The following is a 22,280-nucleotide window of genomic DNA, read 5'->3' on the forward strand; positions in this document are numbered from 1 at the left end:
GTCCCATTTTTTCCCCACCCAGCCCACCCCTTCTCCCACAATCACATCCATCCCCACTGTCCATGTCCATAAGTCATTTATACATGTTCTTTCATTAAACCCTTCCATTACTTATCCCCCTTCTCTCCCTCCCCGTCCCCTCCCCCCTAATAACTGTATTCTGTTCCTTGTTTTCATGCAATAGGTTTGGCCTTTTAGTATTACTTGTACTGGCCTAAAGGTAAAACCAATAAAATTATGTATTTTGTTAGAATTGCCAATAACCACATTTTAGATGACATTTCCTCTGCTTACCATAAAACAAAAAGTTAAGGCTGCTATCTACCCCACCATCCCACCAAAATGAAAAAATAAAAAAAGAAAACTGAAGCAAAAATATAAACTGAAAAAAAAAAAGAAAAGAAGAAAAACACACTACTGATGTAAATTAAACAGAACACCAAGTCACTGTAGTATGAGGGGCAGCCTGGGAGGGGGCTAGGGAAGGACGACTAGTTGCAAAGCCTTGGAACAGTTTCCTCCCCTACCCAAATGTGAAAATAGTAACAGGATTATTGCAAGAAAAAATTATGTAAAATAATATTTCTAAAAATACCTAAATAATAGGAGTACTTAAGAGATCTCTCCCTTTTGCCCTTCAACACTTAAATTAAGTATACTATTAAGAATCCAATTTTTTTTAGTGCTTCCACACTCTCTCTAATTTTAAAAAACACAGCTACCACTCAGTCCACAACTATGTAGTTTTCCACAGAAAATGGGAATTCTAGAGACTTCTGGCCAAGATAGAAGCCTAGACAGATACGCTGTGTCTCCTTCCACAACTAAGAAGGAATACAACTACATCAAAACTAGAAACAATCAGAAGTTCCAGAAAATCAAACTACATGGAAGTCCAGCAAACAAAGATATAAAAAAGAAATACTCATCCAGACAGGTAGGAGGGGCAGAGCCAGGGCCCGAGTATGAGGTGAGGTGGCGGGAGCAGCAGCAGACCAGTGGAAAGTGCAATCACATGTTTTAAAAATTCGGGAGCAACACCTGGGGAGCATTTCCAGCACCAGACCAGGCTGTCCAACTACAATTCCAGCACTAGGAAAAATAAAGCCTCATTGCTTCTGACAGTGCAAACCAGTGGGGATTGGGCAGACAAAGAAAATGCCGGTCTCTCAGTAGAGTCCATTTGTTTAAAGGACACCCCCAGTCCTAGAACGTCTGTAGACCCACCCACTCTGGGAACAACAACCAGGGCAGCAGCTAGAGGCGCCAGTCCCACACAAAGTGGGAGAAGTGCCTAGAAAAGGGGTAAGTACTGAGCCCCTCCCTCACATACAGTGCCACAACATGGTGAAAGGGGATGCCCTGTACTGACGAATACCTAAGGCTCCACCCCTTACAAATACCTAAGGCTCCACCCCTTACAATGTAACAGGAGCAACAGCTCTACCTAAGACACAGAGCCAAACACAGGAACCTGTCAAGATGAGGAGACAGAGAAGTATGGCTCAAAAGAGGGAACGGATCAAGGTTCCAGTGGGAGAATTAAGCGACACGGAGACAGCCACCTAACAGACGCAGAGCTCAAAACACTGGTGATAAAGATGCTCACAAGCTTGACAGATATGCTTAAGTATGGCAAACGCATAAGGGAAGAAGCAAAGGCCATGCTAAGTGAAACGAAGGACAATCTACGCAAAACCAGTGGTGAAGGGAAGGAGACCAGGGTTCAAATCAATAATTTGTAACATAAGAAATAAACTGTCAGCCAGTACAGAATGAGGAAACAAGAAAAAAATGAGAAGGAGCTTAGGAACCTCTGGGACAACTTTAAATGTGCCAACATCCAAATCATAAGGGTACCGGAAGGAGAAAAGGAAGAGCAATAAATTGAAAACTTATATGAGAGCACAATGAAGAAAAATTCCCCATATTTGGTGAAGGAACTAGACCTACAAGTCCAAGAAGCACAGAGTCCCATACATGTTAGACCCAAAGAGGATCACACAAAGACACATCATAATTAAAATGCCAAAGGTGAAAGATAAAGAGAGAATCTTAAAAGCAGAAGAGAAAAGCGGAGAGTCAGCTACAAAGGGATGCCTGTAAGACCATCAGCTGATTTCTCAAAAGAAACTTTGCAGGCAAGAAGGGACTGGCACGAACTATTCAAAGTAATGAAAATCAAAGACTTAAAACCAAGATTATTCTATCCAGCAAAGCTATCATTTAGAATGGAAGAGCAGATAAAGTGCTTCCCAGACAAGGTAAAGCTAAAGGAGCTCATCATCACCAAGCTATTATTATATGAAATGTAAAAGGGACTTTTAGTAGTCCCTCGCTATATCACGGTTCACTTATCATGGCCTCACTGTATTGCGGAATTTTTAAAAATATTATATTTAATTATTTATCACGGATTTTCCGCTACATCGCAGGATTTTGTAGTACTGTATACATACGTTGTTAAAGTTACATAGGTTTAAGAGTGTAGAATAAATGTAAGATTCCTACTTCGTGGGGGGTGAGGGTCTAGAACGTAATACGATAAGTGAGGGAATACTGTACTTAAGAAAAAGATCAAAATTATTAACATTAAAATGACAACAAACTCACAACTATCAACAACTGAATCTAAAAAATAATAACAAAATCCAACTAAGCAAACCAGAATAGGAACAGAATCATAGGTATGGGGTTCATTTGGAGGGTTATTAGCTGGAAGGGGAAGGGGGGGCAGGAAATGAGGATATGGTGCAGGGATTAAGAAGCATAATTGGTTGGTACAAAGTAGACAGGGGGAAGGAAGTTAAGAATAATATGGGAAAGGGTGAAGCAGAAGAACTTATATGCTCAACCCATGGACATGAACTAAGGGGGGTGGGATTGTTGGAGGGAAGAGGGGTACTAGGCAGAGGGTAAAAAAATTGGGACTACTGTAACAACATATTCAATAAAATATACTTAAAACTTTTCTAAAAAAAAGAAAATGGGAATTCTAAACATTAGGGTTTTGCTTTAAATAAGTATTGATTTCTATAAACCTCTTTTCCTACCTCAAATACCTAACTGCATTTTCAATATGGCCAGTCTTAAAAAATAACTCTGCATTTAGATAAAACAAAATCTGATAGAGGACTAACTTTTAAGACTAAGTCTTGGTTTGAATTTGGGGTAAGTTTTCTAACTAGAAAAGACATTGGAAAGATATGTAAATTCACACTTTGTCTCCTCCTACCCGGTTTCAAATATACAACAATGGCAGATAAAGTAAAAAAAAAAAAAAAAAAGTTCTCTAAAACAACAAGCATTCTCAATGGGCAAGAAATGAAGAGAAATGCAAGCAACAAGTAAGGTTGCAGTTTGGGACTTGATGAGCTCTACATTTCAAGAAAGATGAGGGTTTGATTTCTAAAGGATAAAAGGCTCTCGGTATACCCTTCTCATTAGGGGCCAAGAGTAAGATTCATTGCTTAAAACAGGCTAGAGGAATGGTCATTTTTGTTAAAAGAGAGCTTAGAAGTCAAAGAGATTACAGAGCCCAAAAATACGCATTCTTATGTATCTTGGAAAACTGTTCTATTCATTCCACACTTAATAAAAAATAAAAATGCAAACCAATGATGTCAAAGTTTTAAGCATTTCATCTGGGCTAACTCTGCCCTAGTAGATTAAATTTTTACTCTAATTTTTTAGGTGGAAAAAAAAAAATCCTAAAATAATTTATCTTCCTTCTCGTCAATCAAAAAGACAGGATAGCCCTGGCTGGTGTGGCTCAGTGAAATGAGCACCAACCGACCTGTGAGCCAAAGGGTCGCTGGTTCGATTCCCTGTCAGGGCACATACCTGGGTTGCAGGCCAGGTCCCCAGTTGGGGGCATGTGAGACGCAACCACACATTGATATTTCCCTCTCTTTCTCCCTCCCTTCCCCTCACTCTAAAAATAAATAAGTAAACTCTTTAAAAAAAAAAAAAAGATAGCTTCTTTAGAACATTATTAAAAAAACAAAACAAACAAACAAAAGAATAACAGTATATCAAGGGATGGTTTTACTACCAAATATTCCCAAAATTAAAATTTGTCTTTATTACTAAATATGTTGCTGTATATACTGCAGCATTTTAACTTTTCTCAAAATTTTCCTGATTCCTTAAAATTGGGACAAAATTCAAACTTAATGGCCTTCTAGAATGCTTCTTCATATTACCCTTCCTTGCAACATTCAATAAACTAAATTACCACTTTTTAAATTCTTTTGTATTTAATTCATACAGTATTGCTATTTTAATAGTACTTTAGAAATAAATCACTGTACTGAAACACTTGATGCATTATACCACTCTAGTTTCATGACCAACATAAATCCACAATCACAAATAAATTCTCTAGAAAGATTTTCCTAACATACTGGGTTGGCCGAAAAGTACGCTTAGTATTCCGTACAATGGCTCTAGTAGTGCTCAGTTGTGTGTGTGTGATTGTATTGTGACAACTGTCATATCAGCATGCATTTTTTTAAAAAAACATCAAAACTGGTGAATTTTTGTGTAGCCATTTTAATACTGAAGATGAAAGAAAATATGCAACATTTTTGGCATATTATGCTTTATTATTTCAAGAAAGGTAAAAACCCAACTGAAACGCAAAAGAAGGTTTGTGTAGTAAATGGAGAAGGTGCTGTGACTGATCAAATGAGTCAAAAGTGGTTTGCAGAGTTTCTTGGCGCTACTGACATTCTGGCCAAATAATTCTTTGCTGTAGGGCTGTCGTATGCATTGGAAGATGTGTAGCAGCACCCCTGGTATCTGATATTTGCTTCTACATTCAATCTGTTGCAATACGTGGTTTGGGCTGAAGAATATGAATATCTAGGCTCACAAAGATATGCGGCAAGAAAAGGAAGGAGTAATCTGATTGCCTTTCAGCCAATTTTAGGTATTCTTTTATACTACATCAGACTTGACAAGTAGCAGTTTCTTAAAGGTCTGTTATAAACAGAATCTGAAACCATATTGGTAAACGTTCCATATGTTTATTACTGGTCTACCTCTAATTTTAAATGGGTCTCTTTTACCCATGAATGATTTTGTAGCATGAGCTGGTCATTTGAAAACTACTGGTTCACTAAGTAAATCATATAGGCCATCCGAATGTTAGCGAATTTCATTATCGTATAGTCTCCAAAAACACCCTATCTACTTAATATTGCTATCTCACCAGATAAGTACCATATTTATTAACAAGCTATAAAGTTCATAGTAGTAGATTTAAGTTTTCCAAAATTGACTACCATTGACTACAAATACTGTCAGGTATTTTTCCTTTAAGTAACTCTCATTCAATTCATTTTTTAAAGCAAATATCTCTCACTTAAAATACATGAATCTCCTGATAACCATAATTTGTGAGTTCTTCTTTAAAGTAAAGTGTTTCATGAAAATAGCATCTAGTTCAGCTTGCAACTCACACAGCTACACAATTGAATAAAGTATTTCTTCCCTAATACAATCATCTTAAAGTACTTTACTAAAGCATACTCTTTATCAAAAACAACAACAACAAAAAACCCAAAGACATGCAGCAGGAACTGCAAATCAAAATCACAGGATACCACTTCATACTCATTAGGATGGCTATAATCAAAAAGGACAATGATAAGTGTTGGTAAGAATGTAGAGAAACCCTCATATATTGCTGGTGAAAATGTACTAAGTACAGTCACTTTGGAAAACCATTTTGGAAGTTCCTCAAAATGTTAAACAGAGTTACCATATAATATAGCAATTCCACTGCTAAGCATATACCCAGAAGAAATGAAAACAGTCCACACACACACACACACAAAAAAAAAATACGATTCACAGAAGCATTATTCAAAATAGCCAAAACATAGAAACTTTGTCCCTCAACAGATAAATAAAATGTGGTATATTCATACAATGGTATATTATTCAACCACAAAAAGAATGTTGAAAATATTATGCTAAATGATGGAAGTCAGACACAAAAACCATTTATATGATTTAATTAATACAAAATGGAATTCCATTAATATGAAATGGACTTCCATTAAGATGAAAGGCAAATCCAGAGAGAAAATAGATTAGTGGTTGCCAAGGGCTACAGTGGACGGGGGAATGAGGAGTCAATGCTAATAGGTATAGGGTTGGAAGTAGGGGATGAAAATACTCTAAAATTAGATAGTGGTGATAGGTGCGAAGTCTGTGACTGTATTAAAAAATAACAGAGATGGCACTAACCATATGAGGGGCCACCACCTGGACCACCCAACTGGCAACAGGGAGATTAAGAGACTTCCAGCCAAGATGGAGGCATAGGTAAACATACTTCACCTCCTCACACAAGTACAGCAAAAACTACAACTAAACTACAAAACAAATATCACCCAGATTCATCAGAAAATCAAGCTGTATGAAAGTCCAACAACCAACGATTTAAAGAAGACACATTCATCCAGACAGGTACCTTTCCTACAGTAGGCCATGCTACTAACACAGGGAGTCAAAGCAGCTCTACCCAATACACAGAAACACAGGAGGCTGCCAAATTGAGGAGACAAAGAAAGATGGCCCAATGAAAGAAAAGAACAAACTCCAGAAAAAGAATTAAACAAAATGATAATAAGCAACCTATCAGATGTAGAGTTCAAAACAATGGTTATGAGGATGGTCAGAGAAATCACTGGGTACTGCAATAGCATAAAAAAGACCCAGGCAAAAATGAAGTTTACATTAAGTGAAATAAAAAAAAAAAAAAATCCACAGGGAACCAACAGCAGAGGGGATGAAGCCGAGATTCAAATGAACGATTTGAAACATAAGGGGGAACAAAAGCATTCAATCAGAACAGCAAGAAGAAAAAAGAATTCAAAAAAACAAGAACAGAATAAGGAGCTTGGGGACATCTCCAAACATACCAACATCCAAATCATAGGGGTGCCAGAAGGAGAAAAGAGCAAGAAATGGAAAACTTATTTGAAAAAACAATGAAAGAAAACTTTCCTAATTTGGTGAAGGAAATAGACATACAAGTCCAGTTCCCAAACAAGATGGACCCAAAGATGACCACACTAAGACTCACCATAATTAAAATGTCAAAGGTTAAAGATGAAGAGAGAATCTTAAAAACAGGAAGAGAAAATCAAGAGTTACCTACAAAGTGGTTCCCATAAGACTATCAGCTGATTCCTCAAAAGATACTTTGCAGGCAAGAAGGAACTGGCAAGAAGTACTCAAAGTGATGAAAAGCAAAGACCTACAACCTAGATTACTCTATCCAGCAAAGCTATCATATAGAATGGAAGGGCAGATAAAGTGCTTCCCAGACAAGGTAAAGCTAAAAGAAAAAGAGTTCATCATCACCAAGCCCTTATTATATGAAACGTTAAAGGGAACTATATAAGAAAAAGAAGATCAAAACTATAAACATTAAAATGGCAACAAATGCACCACTATCAACAACTGAATCCAAAAAACAAACTAAGCCAACAAGCACAACAGGAACACAATCACAGATATGGAGATCATTTGGAGGGATATCATTTGGGGGAAAGGAGAGGAAGGGGGGAAAAGGTGCAGTGATTAAGAAGTACAAATTGGTAGGTACAAAACAGACAAGGGAATGTTAAGAACAATATAAGAAATAAAGTAGCCAAAGAACTTATATGCATGACCCATGCACATGAACTAAGGGAGGGGACTGCTGGAGTGAAGAATGGGTACCAGGCAGAGGGGAGCAAAGGGGGAAAAACTGGGAGAACTATACAGCAAAATCAAAAAAATATATTAAAAAAATAACTGAGTTGTACACTTTAAAAAGTAAATTTTATGGTAAGAGACTTAAAGTGATTTTTTAAAAAACATACAGCACTCAAGGGTCAAAATTTAGTAAAAATAACTATTTGACGGGTTAACAAGGTCATTCTTCAGTGGAATGTATTTTTCTTTCTTTCTTTTTGTTTTCTTAAATCCTCACCAGAAGAAATGTTCATTGATTTGAGAGAGAGGAAGAGAGAGAGAAAAAGCAATGTGAGAAACATCAATCGCTTGCCAACTGGGGACTGAACCCCGCAACCTAGGTATGTACTGCAGCCAAGATTGAACCCACAACCCTTTGGTGCATGGGATAACACTCCAACCAGTTGAGTCACCAGAGCGAGGGCCAAATGCATTTTTCTTTAACTGTAAGTGCAATGTCATAAAGAAGACAATTACTATTGTTTTATGCCACTGCTTTGAGTTTTGCTACCATACAAGCAGTTACAGCCACCATCAATGAAAATGTCAATACAATGAAAAAGGCAAATAACTGTAACGAAGTATTATTATGAAAAGCAGTTTGACATCAAGGACCTCTAAGAGTCTCAGAGATCCCCCAGGGGGTCCAAAGACCACACTTTGAGAACTGCTGCTCTAAACCACAGCTTTAGAAGACTCAAATGCAATTAAAGTCTTTCCAAGGACAGACCTAAGGCTTCAAAGACAATTCTAGCTTTCTAAGCATATATCACAAATTTCTCAAAATAAAAAAGGTAGTCTTTATTGTAATGAAAGTTATTTCAATAAATTCTTTTTTCTTCAAGTGTCCCAATATAAGTTAGAATCACTGACTTATATTAGAAGGTTAAAATCTCCACAAAAACCCAAATAAAAGTAGAAGAGTGAAAGTAAGGATTTAGTACACAACAAAACATTCAATAAAATGTTACCTAAGTAAGTAACAATAAGGTAACAATACTATTTCTTTTAAATATATACTAATTAATTCTTGTACAACATTCAAAGAGTAGACTTCTCAAATTTCTACCCACACTTTCAATAACATATCTAGCACATCTAAGTTTAATGCCCATTACACACATGTAATAAACTATCACAGAATCAAAGAATTAGAGATCTGGAAGCTACCTTTGATACGGTTACCTAGTTCAACAACCCAGTTTTACATGATGAAGAACTGAGTTTGCAAAAGGAAAAGTAACTTGGCCAAAATCACATGGCTAGCTACTGGCTGAGACAGCATGAATAGTCTTTACTCCCAATACCATGTTTTTACTATGCAAACCAGATTCCCCAGCCAGAGTATAGTGCAGAAAACACTTTAACTTACGTCACACGAAGGATGACCAAGACACTTTACCTGCCAAATAAAAATTCTGTAATGTCTGACAATATCAATCAGATGAGAAAACAAATACAAAACTGAGTAAGGAAAAACTACAAATATACTGACATAATGGAGAAATGAATCCTTGACTTCAAAAACCACAAACTTTCAAAGAAGAACAATCTGGAAGACATTTTGATGGCTACATTTCATAAAAACTTACGGCAATTTACCATCACCTTTAAAGATAAAGCAAAAAAATTCCCAACATATTAACAGATCACTGAACCTACCCATGGTACGGCATGACTTAAGACTTACCTGCAGGACTGTCAGCATTCTCTCCTGGGTGTAGCTGTATACCAGTAGAATCTATAGAATTTACTGTAACTGTCTGTAGATTTGGCAACTGACCAGTGCTTAGACTAACTGGAGTTGAAGTCAAGGCTCCACCTGCTGCAACTTGACCAAGCGTGAGTGTCTGAACAGGCGTCAAAGTTATTTGTTGGGCAGCAGTATTCTGTATTTGCAAATTCTGCAAGTTCTGGACCCCTTGTACTTGAAATGTTTGCCAAGTTATCTGTCCAGAAGGGGTCACTGTCTGTGCCTGAATTAAAAAGGTTCCAGGATTCAGCTGCAACTGAAGATTTTGTAAAGCCTGTTGTGATATATTTTGACCACTGGCTTGCACACCATGGATTGTCTGTGGTGTAATACCTTGCACAATTTGGGCTTGACTGGTTGGCTGCTGAGACTCTTGAAGTTGTAGATGTTGTACAACAGGCTGTGCCGTCGAGACCTGAATATTCTGAGCCTGTGCCTCTTCAGAAACAGGCGACTGGATGTAATTTCCCTGAAGATCTGAAGAATGAACTTGCCCACTAGAAGTAGTCAAGCTATTTGTATTTTGTTGCAATATACCTGTACTATCTATAGTGACAGGCAACTGTGATGAAGAGGATGTTGGCACAAATAAATCTGTATCAGTATTAGTTTCATTAATATCAGGAGAAACTCGCTCACCAGTCCTTTCTGAATTGTCTGAACTATCCATAGCTTGTCCTGTGTTTATCAAATGTCCATCGGCATTAATGCCTGCAGTCATTGTCTGAGAACTGCTCGAGAGTCCCAAAGAATCTAGATCGACACTATTGATTGGTACAAAGGTAATATTTCCTGGCAGACCAAGAGGCACATTAGCAACTACTTGGGTTTGGCCAGGAAACGATGAACCACCAATTGCAACTCCCTGAACCTGGACTTGACCAGTCTGTGGTATGAGATTCTGGATATTAGCAGGAGGTGTTCCAGAGGCAAGCAAGGTTTGATTAGAGCCAGGAATGATCTGAATTTGACCACTTTCTTGATTTATACCTCCATTATCTGAAGTGCCTGTGAAACCAATCTGAACCTGCTGACCATCTGTTGACTGAATCTGTGGTATTACTTGATACTGAACATTGGACACTGTACCATTCGATGACTCTGATCCTGGTGCAACTGAAAATATTTGTTGATTCTGCAAATTCTGAAGGGGAAGAACATACTGCCCACTCGAAGTAGCAGCACTTGGAATCTGCACTAGATTACCCGCTTCATCTTTTATAGTTGTAGGTGTGGCTGACAAAACCTCCCATCGGTTTGGAGCTCCTCCTAACTGTGCAGCAGCCAAATCACCTGTCTGGATGAAGAAAACAAAAAATGCTTTGTAATATATATTTGTGGAATAGCCTTTGCTTTATGACCACAAAATAATGTTTTTTTGTTTGTTTGTTTTTGGAGACAGGCAGAGAAACAACAATGTGAGAAAAAAACATCAATCAACCACCTCTCACACATGCCCAATACCCTGACCCCTGACAGGGTACCAAACCCAGAACCCAGGCCATGTGCCCTGACCAGAAATTGAACTGGCAATCTTTTGCTTTTCAGGATGATGCCTAACCAACTGAGCCACACCAGCCAGGGCCACAAACTGATCTTTTAAGCCCTCATCTATGATCTCTAATGCTATTGTTAGAAATAAACGGAATTGGCTAGAAAAGATTATGAACACTTCAAACCAGACACACCTCATACACTGAAGAGTTCAAAAAAATATACAGTGCACTAAAAATCATTAAATCAGGTGCACATCCAAGAAAAAAGAGAAACATCAGTGCAGTGTTATCAAATCATATGAATTAGAAAAGTTGAGATTTGTGCATTCTTGGTATAAGCCTTAAATCAAACAATTAAATTGACTTCTTTATGGCATATATTAACGTACTCCAGAGCAAACTCATGGTTAGGGATATTCTATTAGCAATCCTTTACTTTTCCCATGAACTACTTAAAAAATATATGACCCCTTTAAAAATTTAATAAGGAAACGTTATTGCCCTGTGACCACATGGCAAAGTCACTCCATCTGAAAAGTTTTTTCTAGAATCTAAGAGCTGAAGGATATCAACTGTGGCATTACCTACAATTCTATTTAAGTTTGTAGTAAAATGCCAGGAATATACATTTTGCATTCTGTGACCTGTTGGAATCTCAGGTATCATCCCCTTACTTTACAGGTTACGCCAATACTGGAAAAATACCAATGTAGCAAAAAGCAATAAAATCCTACATCTCAATGTGAAAGGACAGATTTTATTTTTAGAGCACAGAAACAGTAATGTCTAACATTTCAACTGTCCATTTATATGTCAAGTACTGTAATTGGGACTTATAAAATTATTGTCATTTATTCTTTACAAGAATCCTTTAAGGTAGGTGTTACCATTATTCCCATGTCACAGATGAAGAAGTTGAGGGGCAAAATCACATAACTATCCAATGCCAAGACAAGACATAAAACTAGGCCAAGTCTATCTCCAGAACCCAGGCTCTTAAATACTATACCATACTGTCTCCCACTAAAACCAGGGGTAAAGACTTGGAGTATGAGACCCTGTATTAATTATTCACCAACAAAATAAAACCATCCCTATCCCACTTCCTTCTAGATCTATACATGATGTCCTAAAATGCCACATACCACTAGGCAATGAAAGCATAAGCATATCTAGCTAGCCCAGCATTCTCAATCTAGGATCCATGCCTGATTTTCAAAGGATCTTTGAATCCTCTAAAACAGCAACTTTTCGAGAAAGTGCAAAGTGCAACTGGGCTGGGGGGCGGTGGGGAGATAATCTAGTTTCATCATATTCTCAAAAGAGGTCTGTGGCTATAAAAAAAAAAAAGTTTATTAAAGAAACTCACAACCTTATTTTCATACAGATGTATAGTTAAAAGTATGTATTTCAATGGATAAACCACAGTATTAATGACTCAATTCAAGATATTTGTTCATATCTGTCAAGATGAAATAAGCATAATGAGTAATCAAAAGATACACAATCTTGCTTGTCAAACGGTTCATAATCTAGCCGAGCAGCCATACACATACAGGCTACTATATGTTAAGAGTGGTATACTCTAGCCATACAATCAAAATGTTATTTGGGAACATAGAATATTGAAGCGAAGGTTTCATATGAAATATTTAAAGTAATCTTAGAATAAAATTAAGAATTCATTCTGGACAATTAGGAAATAAGATAGAAGCATTAATAAAGGTATAGAAACAAATTCACAAAAAGAAATATAGTTTGGTGTTCAAGAGACAATCCAGAAAAGGCTCATAATCAGAGAAAAGTAATGGAGAACAGAACTAGACATTTTTATCAAGGCCTGTAGTAAATGTCTTTGTAGATCCTGCTAAAGAATTTGGACTTTATCCTACAGATAGTGCATCAAAACTATAAAATGTTTTTAAGCAAGTAAGCAATGGAATCAGATCTGTCTTATAAAGATAAACTAAGGCCCACCGAGGACACTAAAAGAAAGGTGGAATAGAATAAGAGAAGGCAGAGAAACTGTGGGATCAGTCTGAAAATAAAATATTTAAATACCATCTTATAAACTTACCAAACTTAAATTATTAAAATGAATCACCACACATTAAAGACAAACGTCACTGAACTTCTATCTGGTACAGAAATTACAAGCTTAAGTCATCTTTCCCTATATTAGAGGAACAATTCACATTTCATTTCAATCTCTTGACATTTTAAATAAAGTACAGATATTTAAACTATATTTCATACTGAAATTTGCAATGAAGTATGTCTAAAATTCAATCCGTATCTTAAGGTTATTGATCTTTTTAAAGAATCAACCTTTGAAACTTCCAGTCAAGATGGAGACGTAGGTAGACATGCTTCACTTCCTCTTACAACCACAGAAAGGATTACAACCAGATTTCAAAATCAAGTAACAACCGGAACTGTCAGAAAATCGAACTATATGCAAGTCCAACAACCAAGGATTTAAAGAGGCCACATTTATCTAGACTGGTAGGAGGGGAGGAGTCACAGAAACAGGGTAGAGGCAGTGTGGCCTGAACAAGCGGTGGAGGAGGCGGCACAAACAGTTCCACATTCCCGTATGGTGGATAAAAATCTGGACACTCTGGGAGCAAGCAATCCTAGCCCCAGGCCAGAGTGCACAGCCCAGGGTTCCAGGACCAGAAAGATAAACCCCCATTACCTCTAGCTGCAAAATCCAGTGAGTGCTGGGATGGTGGAAGAAACTGCCAGATTTTCGCCACTTAAAGGGCCCACAAGGCCTTAGAAGGTAGGCAAACCCAAGGACAGCAACTGGAAGGGCTCTAATCACATATGGGAAGTGGGTGAAGAAAATGAAACAGGGCGAGTGCCGGGCAAATCACCAGAAGCCAGGCAGAGGCCCTGTCCTCTCTCCAAGCCCCTCACCAAAGAGTCACAAAGTGGAGATGGCCCCCCGCCCTGGCAATTACCTAAGGCTGCACCCCACACAATTTACAGGTGCCTTTGCTACAACGGTCGCGCTACTAAGACAGGGAATCAAAGCAGCTCTACCTAACACACAGGAACAAACACAACAAGGTTGCCAAATTGAGGAGGCAAAGAAATATGGCCTAAATGAAAAAACAGAACAAAACCCCAGAAAAAGACTAAACAAAAGGGAGATAGCCAACCTATCAGATGCAGAGTTCAAAACACTGGTGATAAGGGTGCTGAGTACAGCAAAAAAATAAAGAAATAAAGGAAGAAATGAAGGTCACACAAAGTGAAATAAAGAAAAATATACAGGAACCAACAGTGAAGGGAAGGAGGCTGGAGTTCATATCAAAGATTTGGAACAAAAGGAAGAAATAAACATTCACCCAGAACAGAAAGAAGAAACAATTGAAAAATTAAGGCAAGGATTAGGAACCTCTGGGATAACTTTAAACATACCAACAACCAAATCATAGAGATATCAGAAGGAGAAGAGGAAGAGCAAGAAACGGAAAAGTTACTTGAAAAAATAGTTAAAGAAAACTTCTCTAATTTGACAAAGAAAACAGACACAAGACCAGGAAGCAGAGTCCCAAACAAGCTAGACCCAAAGAGGACCACACCAAGACACACCATAATTTAAATGCCAAAGGTGAAAGATAAAGAGAGAATCCTAAAAGCAGCAAGAGAAAAGCAGAGTTACCTACAAAGCAGTTCCCATAAGACTATCGGCTGATTTCTCAAAAGAAACTTCGCAGGCAAGAAGTACTCAAAGTGATTAAAAGCAAGGACCTACAACCAAGATTACTATATCCAGCAAAGCTATCATTTAGAATGGAAGGGCAGATAAAATGCTTTCCAGACATTGTAAAGCTAAAGGAATTCATCACCAAGCCATTATTACACAAAATGTTAAAGGGACTTATTTAAGAAAAAGAAGACTATCAAAACTATGAATGTTAAAATGACAACAAAATCACAACTATCAACAACTGAATCCAAAAAACAAAAAAAAGAAAAACTAAGCAAACAACCAGAACAGGAACAGAATCATAGGTATGGGAATCATCTGGAGGGTTATCAGCTGGGAGGGGGAAGGGGAAGAAAAGGGGAAAGGGTGCAGGAATTAAGAAGCATAATTGGTAGGAACATAATAGACAAGAAGATGTTAAAAACAGCTTGGGAAACAGAGAGGCCAAAGAACTTATACGCACGAACCATGGACATGAACTACAGGAGGGGGATCGCTGGAGGGAAGGGGGGTGTATTGGGCAGAGGGGGGCAAATGGGGAAATATTGGGACATCTGTAACAGCATAATCAATAAACTATACTTTAAAAAAAGGAATCAATTGTTGATTTTGTTCAGCATTAATTTTACAATTATATCAAAAAATATAGTGTCTCATACACAAATTAATTTTATTAATACTGGCATTTAGACCCTTTTCATCTTAAAAAAGTTATTTTACGAGAGCTAAAGTATTCTTTTTACAATGTAGTAAAACGGCAGATAGTCAAACATTAGTAAAGTTTTCTAGTTAAGAAATTCTTTGAAAATGAATACAACTACTCACATGACAAGTCTGAATAAATAATACCAAAACAACCCCTCCTTCAGAAGCTATATAAAAACAAACTGTAGTAGCACTTTTTCCAACAATTCAGGTCATTAAATTAAAGGAAACCCCCCCAAAAAAAGACTAAAAAAAGGGGGGAAATTCCCAACCTTAGGACAAAATGATATATTTAAAAATTTTTAAATAAGCCTACAGTAAGGAGCATATATAAAAAATATTTTCCCTGGCTGGTGTGGCTCAGTGGGTGAGCACAGGCCTGTGAACTGAAAGGTTGCCAGTTCAATTCCTGGTTAGGGAACATGCCTGGGTTGCAGGCCAAATCCCCAGTTTGGGGCATGTGAGAGGTAACCAATTGATCGATATCTCTTTCTCCCTCCCTTCCCCTCTCTCTAAAAAATAAATTTTTTTTTTTAATTGGGGGAAAATATATATATATGAAGCACAAGCCTTAGGGGAAGGAGCTGGGAACAGCAAGAGATAATTTAAGGAAAAAAAGACAGAAAACAATAAAAAAGATTTTTCTTTAATGAAATAATTTATAGTTTTAAAATATGTACTAAGTGTTCTTTTTTTTTTAATGGAATGGGGGAAAACACTGGATCAGAAAACAAGGCTTTCATGATTTAAGCTAAGCCTATGCTTGGGGAAGAGAATATGTTACACCAGAGGAAAAAACTGAGAACTGAGTTCTAGTCCAAGCTAGAACTGTAGAACTGTGTGTGATTTATAGCAGGACTCAATTTTCTTATGTTAAAAATGGGATAAATATTACCTTGTAGGGTTATAAACTATAGTGCTTTATAAACTATAAAGTACTACATTGTGTATGTAGCACTAAACCACCCTAAAGTATCATTATGATTACTAAGATTTTAAGGATAGATTTGAAAAACATCCATTAGATGTCTAACACAATTCCTGGCACAAAGATTAGTAAGTATTTGTTGAATGAATAAAGGTATCTTACTTTAAAATCACTGCAAAGAAAATGATAGAAAGAATGGTCAATAAAACTGACTTTGAGATATGAGTCTTCTATAAAAAACTCTACATCAATTTTAAATCTATTTATGTCCATAATTCCACAATGAATAAGCCCCAAATATTTTATACTACAAAGCCTACTAAGACTATTCATTTGTAAGAAATTTCATCAGCAGCACACCACTAAAAAGATTACATTAAATACCAGAAGGGAAGGGATAAATTATAAAATCATCCAAGACCAAAGAGAACTGTAAAAACGTATGCTGTTAGGCTATTTAGAAACACTAAAGGAAGAGACACACAAAAATCATATAACTCAGGCAAGAACTAGTACTTGGTTTAGGTTCAAGACAATCCTCTACATGAGCCTCATACTAAAGAAAAATCCACCAGTGTTTCTCTCGGTAATTCTAATATTTTTCCCACTGGACAACTAACAAAATACAGTCTAGCATGTAAGCTGGCATTATTGTAAAAAGTTGTAAATAAAGGTACACTCTAAGGCTCTCTCTGCATATAAATACATAATCACACAGCGAAAAGGACCACAACCAGAAGTAGCCCTGCAGACATTGCTACAGCAATTCATTGTAAGGGCATTCTCCAGTACAGCCAAGCATAAAAATGGAGGGTCAGGGCAAGCTAGGGTCAGAGAAAAGGAAAAAAGGTGACCTTCTCAGATAAGACCTGTAGATATAGAAAAATAAAAATTTCATACCATTTATTACATAGCATTTGGAAAGGATTAACTCTTCAGTTCCCACAAATGGCTTTATGAAAGACAAACAGGCAAAGAAGGAGTGTAACCAGAAACAAGAACAAGTGCAAAGCTAAAGTGGAAACAAATGGAAAAACCATTCTTAAGCAAGTACTCAAGTTTCTTAAAATCTTCAAGGAACACTAAAGAACTCAACAGACTTCAAATAAAAACAATTACCCAATTAATTCATTACAATGACAATGTAGGTCTTATTTTAACGAATAAAAACAAACTTTTTAAAAAATAAGCTATTATTCATTTTTTTTCGCTCATCAACATTTATATACTAAATTAATAAACACTAAATTTATGACCTAAACTGAAGATCGGGCAACAACTTTCATAATGTTTACTTGTGCAGTTTATTACACTACAGTACAAATGCAATAAATTAATTATCCACAAGTACACACAAATGCAAAATGGACAAGTTAATATTGCATAAAAGCCTGCTTTATTCCAATTCCTGATTTATTACAAAAATTAACTACACAGCTGAGCCTTGCCATCAAACCAACACTGGGAGTCCAAGTTGTGATTAGACCTATTCAGTACTGTATTGAGAGCTATCAATTCTTGGCCAGGATCCAGGAAGAACCTGTATCATATTGTAACAAATTTTAAATTCAAAATATTTAAAAGCAAATTTCCAGTGCAGGTGATTGGCTTTTCAATGACCTTTTAAAATATCAAACAAAACTGACATACAATTAAAATGTATGTATATATTTCACTAGATTTTAAACACAACAATGCTATATGTAATGTGGTATCCTGGGTTGGATCCTGGAACAGAAAATGGGCATTAGTGGGAAAACTAGTGAAATAAGAATAAAGTCTGTAGTTAATACTGTTGTTAATTTCCTAGTTTTGACAAACATATTACAGTTATATTAACGTTAGGGGAAGATGATGAAGGGTAAGATAACCCTCAGTTTTACCTTTGCAACTTTTCTGTAAATCTAAAATTCTTCCAAAATAAAAAATCTAAAAACACAGCTACAAGAAAAGCTCTCTATAGACCTCTCAAGATTCCCAGTAATTTGAGTAAAGTAAGATTATCTAAGCACATTTTTAAGTTGAAAAATATGCCCATGAAATCATTTCAATTGTCATTTTCTGATGTACATGTCTAAAATTCATTTGAACAGAAAAAATAATTTTCCCAATTTCAAAGGCAAACATTCAGGCCAGTCTTACCAATTTTACTCAGTGAAAGAAAAAAAATGCTCCAACTGATTCTAGTTCATGTTCATCTGGAGGGAAATGTAATGTGTTATTGGTGGTTCAGAGAAAGAGCTGCTGAAGAGGCATGGAAACAATTTTCCTGCAAGTGATATATGGCCACAGTAGGCTACACTGGAAATAATATTCCATTCCCAGGGCTGAGATTCACACACACACATACATATACATATTTTTCACCCATAACTTCCTCTTCACTTCTCCCCTCCGCCATCAGTGAGCTAATACCCAAACTTGGTTAAGTTGCAGTTACAAGAAGTTTTCTGTTCTAATTGAAAATATTAAAAGGTAAGTAGAAGCAATCTGATCTTCAATTTTATTTATGCAGTGGTTTCATTTGTCTTGGCACTGTAAGACTAGAGACATACAGTTCATAATAAAGGTTTACCAATTCTAACCGTTTTAAAGTAACAATGCCTAATACAAATATAATTTTATGCTTTTATATTTTAATCTGCTTACTAAAGCACAAAACCAAGTCATACTTTTAAGACACTAAAACCATTCACATTCCTCTAGAATATAACGTGAAGTAAAAAAGTTACAAATACACTTAACAGTAAGCTTTAGCTTTGCTTTTAAAGCCTAGAAATATTAAGAATTACCTGCAGGGGGGTACTGGGCAGAGGGGAGCAAAGGGGAAAAAAACTGGGACAACTATAACAGCATAACCAAAAATACATACTTTAAAAAAAGACAGAATTACCTGCAGGCTATATCAAATACCAAACTTTACTGTCTACAGTGACTAATTCAAAATCAATTTCTATAATCCGCTTCAAAAAGATTTCAATTATTTTAATAAGGAAACACATCTACGTGTTACACTAATGCAATGATTCAAACAAATATAAAATTCACAAATAACAGTCTTAAAAACTGTTTCCTAGATCATTTGAATTAACCCCTCATAAAACCCTGGTCAGCTCCTCCCCCTGCCCCAGACACACTAAAAACACTACAAAAAGGATCCCACCACGTCCTATCAGGCTAGCAATCATAATAAAATGAAAATAATGCCTTTACCAACTTAATTCAACTGTTTAAGTACGGTGTGCATTACCATGCATGTAAGTACAACTCCTTACATGTACTTTTGTTCTTAACACTAGTATTTCATCTTCAATTTTAAAAACCAAAGTATTACCTAAGTCAACTTCACCGATTTTAAGTCGCTAATTACATGTTTCACTTATTCCACTTACGAAAAATTACTGCAAAATTAGTCTGAAAAAACTAAAATTCAACAATTTAGAATGACCACAGAAAAAGCATTTGAAGTGTCCACTCCTGCATACAAAACGATAATTCAGAGAGTAAACATTCATTCCTTTATTTTTTAATGATTTACGGTTTAAATTAGTAATATCTAGTAACTTCCAGCAGAAAAAGCTCCAGGTTCAAAAATACTAAAAGCTAAAGACACTGCTGCCTCTGTAGTTGATACTATCTATGGCCGATAGGCTGTGCTTGAAAATGTTGTGTTCAGCGAAGGAGTTTTTAGCAGTGATATGAATTGTTCAAACATCCATTTTGGAGTCCTTCACCCCCGCCCTCTCAGATCTCAGACTTCATTTTGTAGTGATTTTGGAACAAGGTTCCGCAGTGACAATTTAGAGAAAGCCTGGGCTGGCTTCTGATCCAAACACGCCAGGAGTAAGCAGGAAAGGGCGCCCTAGCTGCCCGATCCGTCCGTACCCGGAGGCCTTGTGGGGGGGCAGGAGCGCCGCAGGCCCGGGATGGCTCTGGGCCTCGGCGGGGGCGGACGGCGCGCGCGCGCGCGCGACTTACCGCTCCAGCCACTGCGGTGGGGACCCCGGCTGCGGCGGCCGCCTCCTCCTCGTCGTCGCCCGGCGATGGCGGCCCAATCTTGCTGCAGGTAGCGGCCAGCAGAGCAAGCGGTGACGGCTGAGTGTCCTACCCCCGATGGGCGGGTTCAGAGAAAGAGACAAGGGGAGGGGGTGGCGGTTAGGGCCGGGCCGCCGCTCACACAGGAAGTGCCCCTCGGTCCTCGCAGGCAGCACCAGGACCAGCGCCAGCCCGCGCTCTCCTCCTCCTCCTCCACTCCTGCTCGCGTCCTCCCGCTAGCACGCACACCCGCTCCACCGTCCGCTCCAAGGCCGGCGTCGGGCTGCGTGCCGGGCCTGCACCTTCCGCCCGGAACCCACCTCCGGGGAGAGCATACACACGGACACACGGGGACACACACACACACACACACACACACACACACACACACACAAAAGGCGGCGGGAGGGGGAGAGCGGGCGGGGTCGGAGCGTTGGCGCCTCGGGCGGGCAGCTCCCGGGGCGGGGGGAGGGGAGGAGAGAGGCGCGGAGGGAGGGGAGAGCGAGGGGTGGAGAAAACGGCGCGAGGGGGGAGCCGGGCCGGGGCTCAGTCGCTCCTCACCTGGGCCGCCGCCGCCGCCGCCACCGCGCCGTTTCCGTGCTGCTGCTGTTGCTGCAGATACTCGCCGTGGCCGCCGCCGCTACCGCCGCCGCCGCCGCTGTCCACGTCCAAGGCAGCCATTTCCTCTTGTTTCACGGGCTTTTCGGGAGCTGTAGGCACAGCGCGGGGGGGTGGGGAGGAAGGCGGGTGAAGGAGAGGGAGGGGGCCCGCGGGCCGAGTCGAAATTATTCCGAAAGCCCGGACCGACTCCCCTTCCCCTCCCCCACCCGCCCCATGGCGGCGGCGGCGGCGGCGGCTCCCTCCTCCCCTCCTGCTGCTGCCCCCGCCCGCCGCTGCCTGTAACCCTCCTCCTCCTCCTCTTTCCCTCCTCCTCCTCCCCGCGCTGCCCCTGCCCCCTCTCCTCTCCTCTCCTCCCCTTTCCCTTCGCGCCGCTCGCTCTCACTCGCGCTCGCTCCTCTCGCACCGTCAGTCACTCACACGCTCGCCCGCCGCCCTGCGCCCGCACACAGGGGGATGCGCTCCCGGCGGACGCAGCCGCCTGTCCCGGGGCCCGGCACGGACACGGCGTTGCTGGGGCTTGAGGGGCGGACAGTGGCTGGCGGGGAGGGGAGGGAGGCGAAGGGGAGTGCGGCTTTCTGCCTCTCACAGACACTCGGTCGCACACACGGGGCCGAAGCCGACGGCGGCGGCCCGCGGCTGGCTGTAGTTGGCGGCGGCGGCGGTAGCAGCAAGGGTTGCTCTCGGCTTTACGTACCGGTCATAGTGTGTTTAGGGCACCTCAGGCGGGGCTCCCCGCCGCCTTACACATGGTGAGGAGCGAAGGCGGCGGCGGCGGGAGAGGATGCGGGAAGCGGCGGCGGACACGGCCGGAGCGGTCCGGGGATTTTTTTTCCTATTTTGATTGACTGTGCGGGAAACACAAAAGGTGGAGCCTCCAGCCCAAAAGGGGGGAAGAGGGTGACAGCCCGCCCGGAAGTCCCGCCCCTCTTCTCCGCGTTCATTCGCCGCCACGCTCTTTGTCGGCAGTGCTCATTGGTCTGGGTGCCCGTCCGTCGCTCGGCCTGGCGGCGCGCTTCCTGTTTGCCCCCCGGGTGGAAGGGGATAGACAATGAGCGGCCTTGGAGGCGTAGGCTTCCGACAGCGGCTACGGCTCGCCTGTTACCCCGCTGTGCCCGACTTGCTCGCCGGCGCCGCTGCCAGGCCCGAACCGCAGGCCTCTTCCACCTCGCAGAACTCCGAACCAGGCCTCGCTAAGCTGGGGAGGAAATCCGTCCCCGGTGGCTCAGCTGCACTCGACGCTTCTTCCATCCCGGTGGCAGCCTCGGC

General features: G+C 39.8%; 1 protein-coding gene across 1 annotated transcript in view; it reads right to left on the reverse strand.

Moving 5' to 3' along the window:
• Nucleotides 1-21,774, reverse strand: part of SP3 (Sp3 transcription factor) — a 60,776-nt gene extending 39,002 nt beyond the window's left edge. Inside the window, exons 1-4 of the mRNA XM_090280805.1 lie at nt 21,709-21,774; nt 20,955-21,103; nt 20,337-20,462; nt 9,446-10,805 (exon numbers count right to left, since the gene is read on the reverse strand). Coding sequence (XP_090136931.1) covers nt 9,446-10,805; nt 20,337-20,462; nt 20,955-21,103; nt 21,709-21,715 — 1,642 coding nt within the window. The 5' untranslated portion in view covers nt 21,716-21,774. The remainder of the gene's footprint in view (nt 1-9,445; nt 10,806-20,336; nt 20,463-20,954; nt 21,104-21,708) is intronic.
• Between the last annotated feature and the right edge of the window lie 506 nt (nt 21,775-22,280).

The sequence above is a fragment of the Furipterus horrens genome, unplaced genomic scaffold (assembly GCF_987537825.1).
Source record: "Furipterus horrens unplaced genomic scaffold, mFurHor1.1.pri manual_scaffold_1, whole genome shotgun sequence".
Taxonomy (NCBI): domain Eukaryota; kingdom Metazoa; phylum Chordata; class Mammalia; order Chiroptera; family Furipteridae; genus Furipterus; species Furipterus horrens.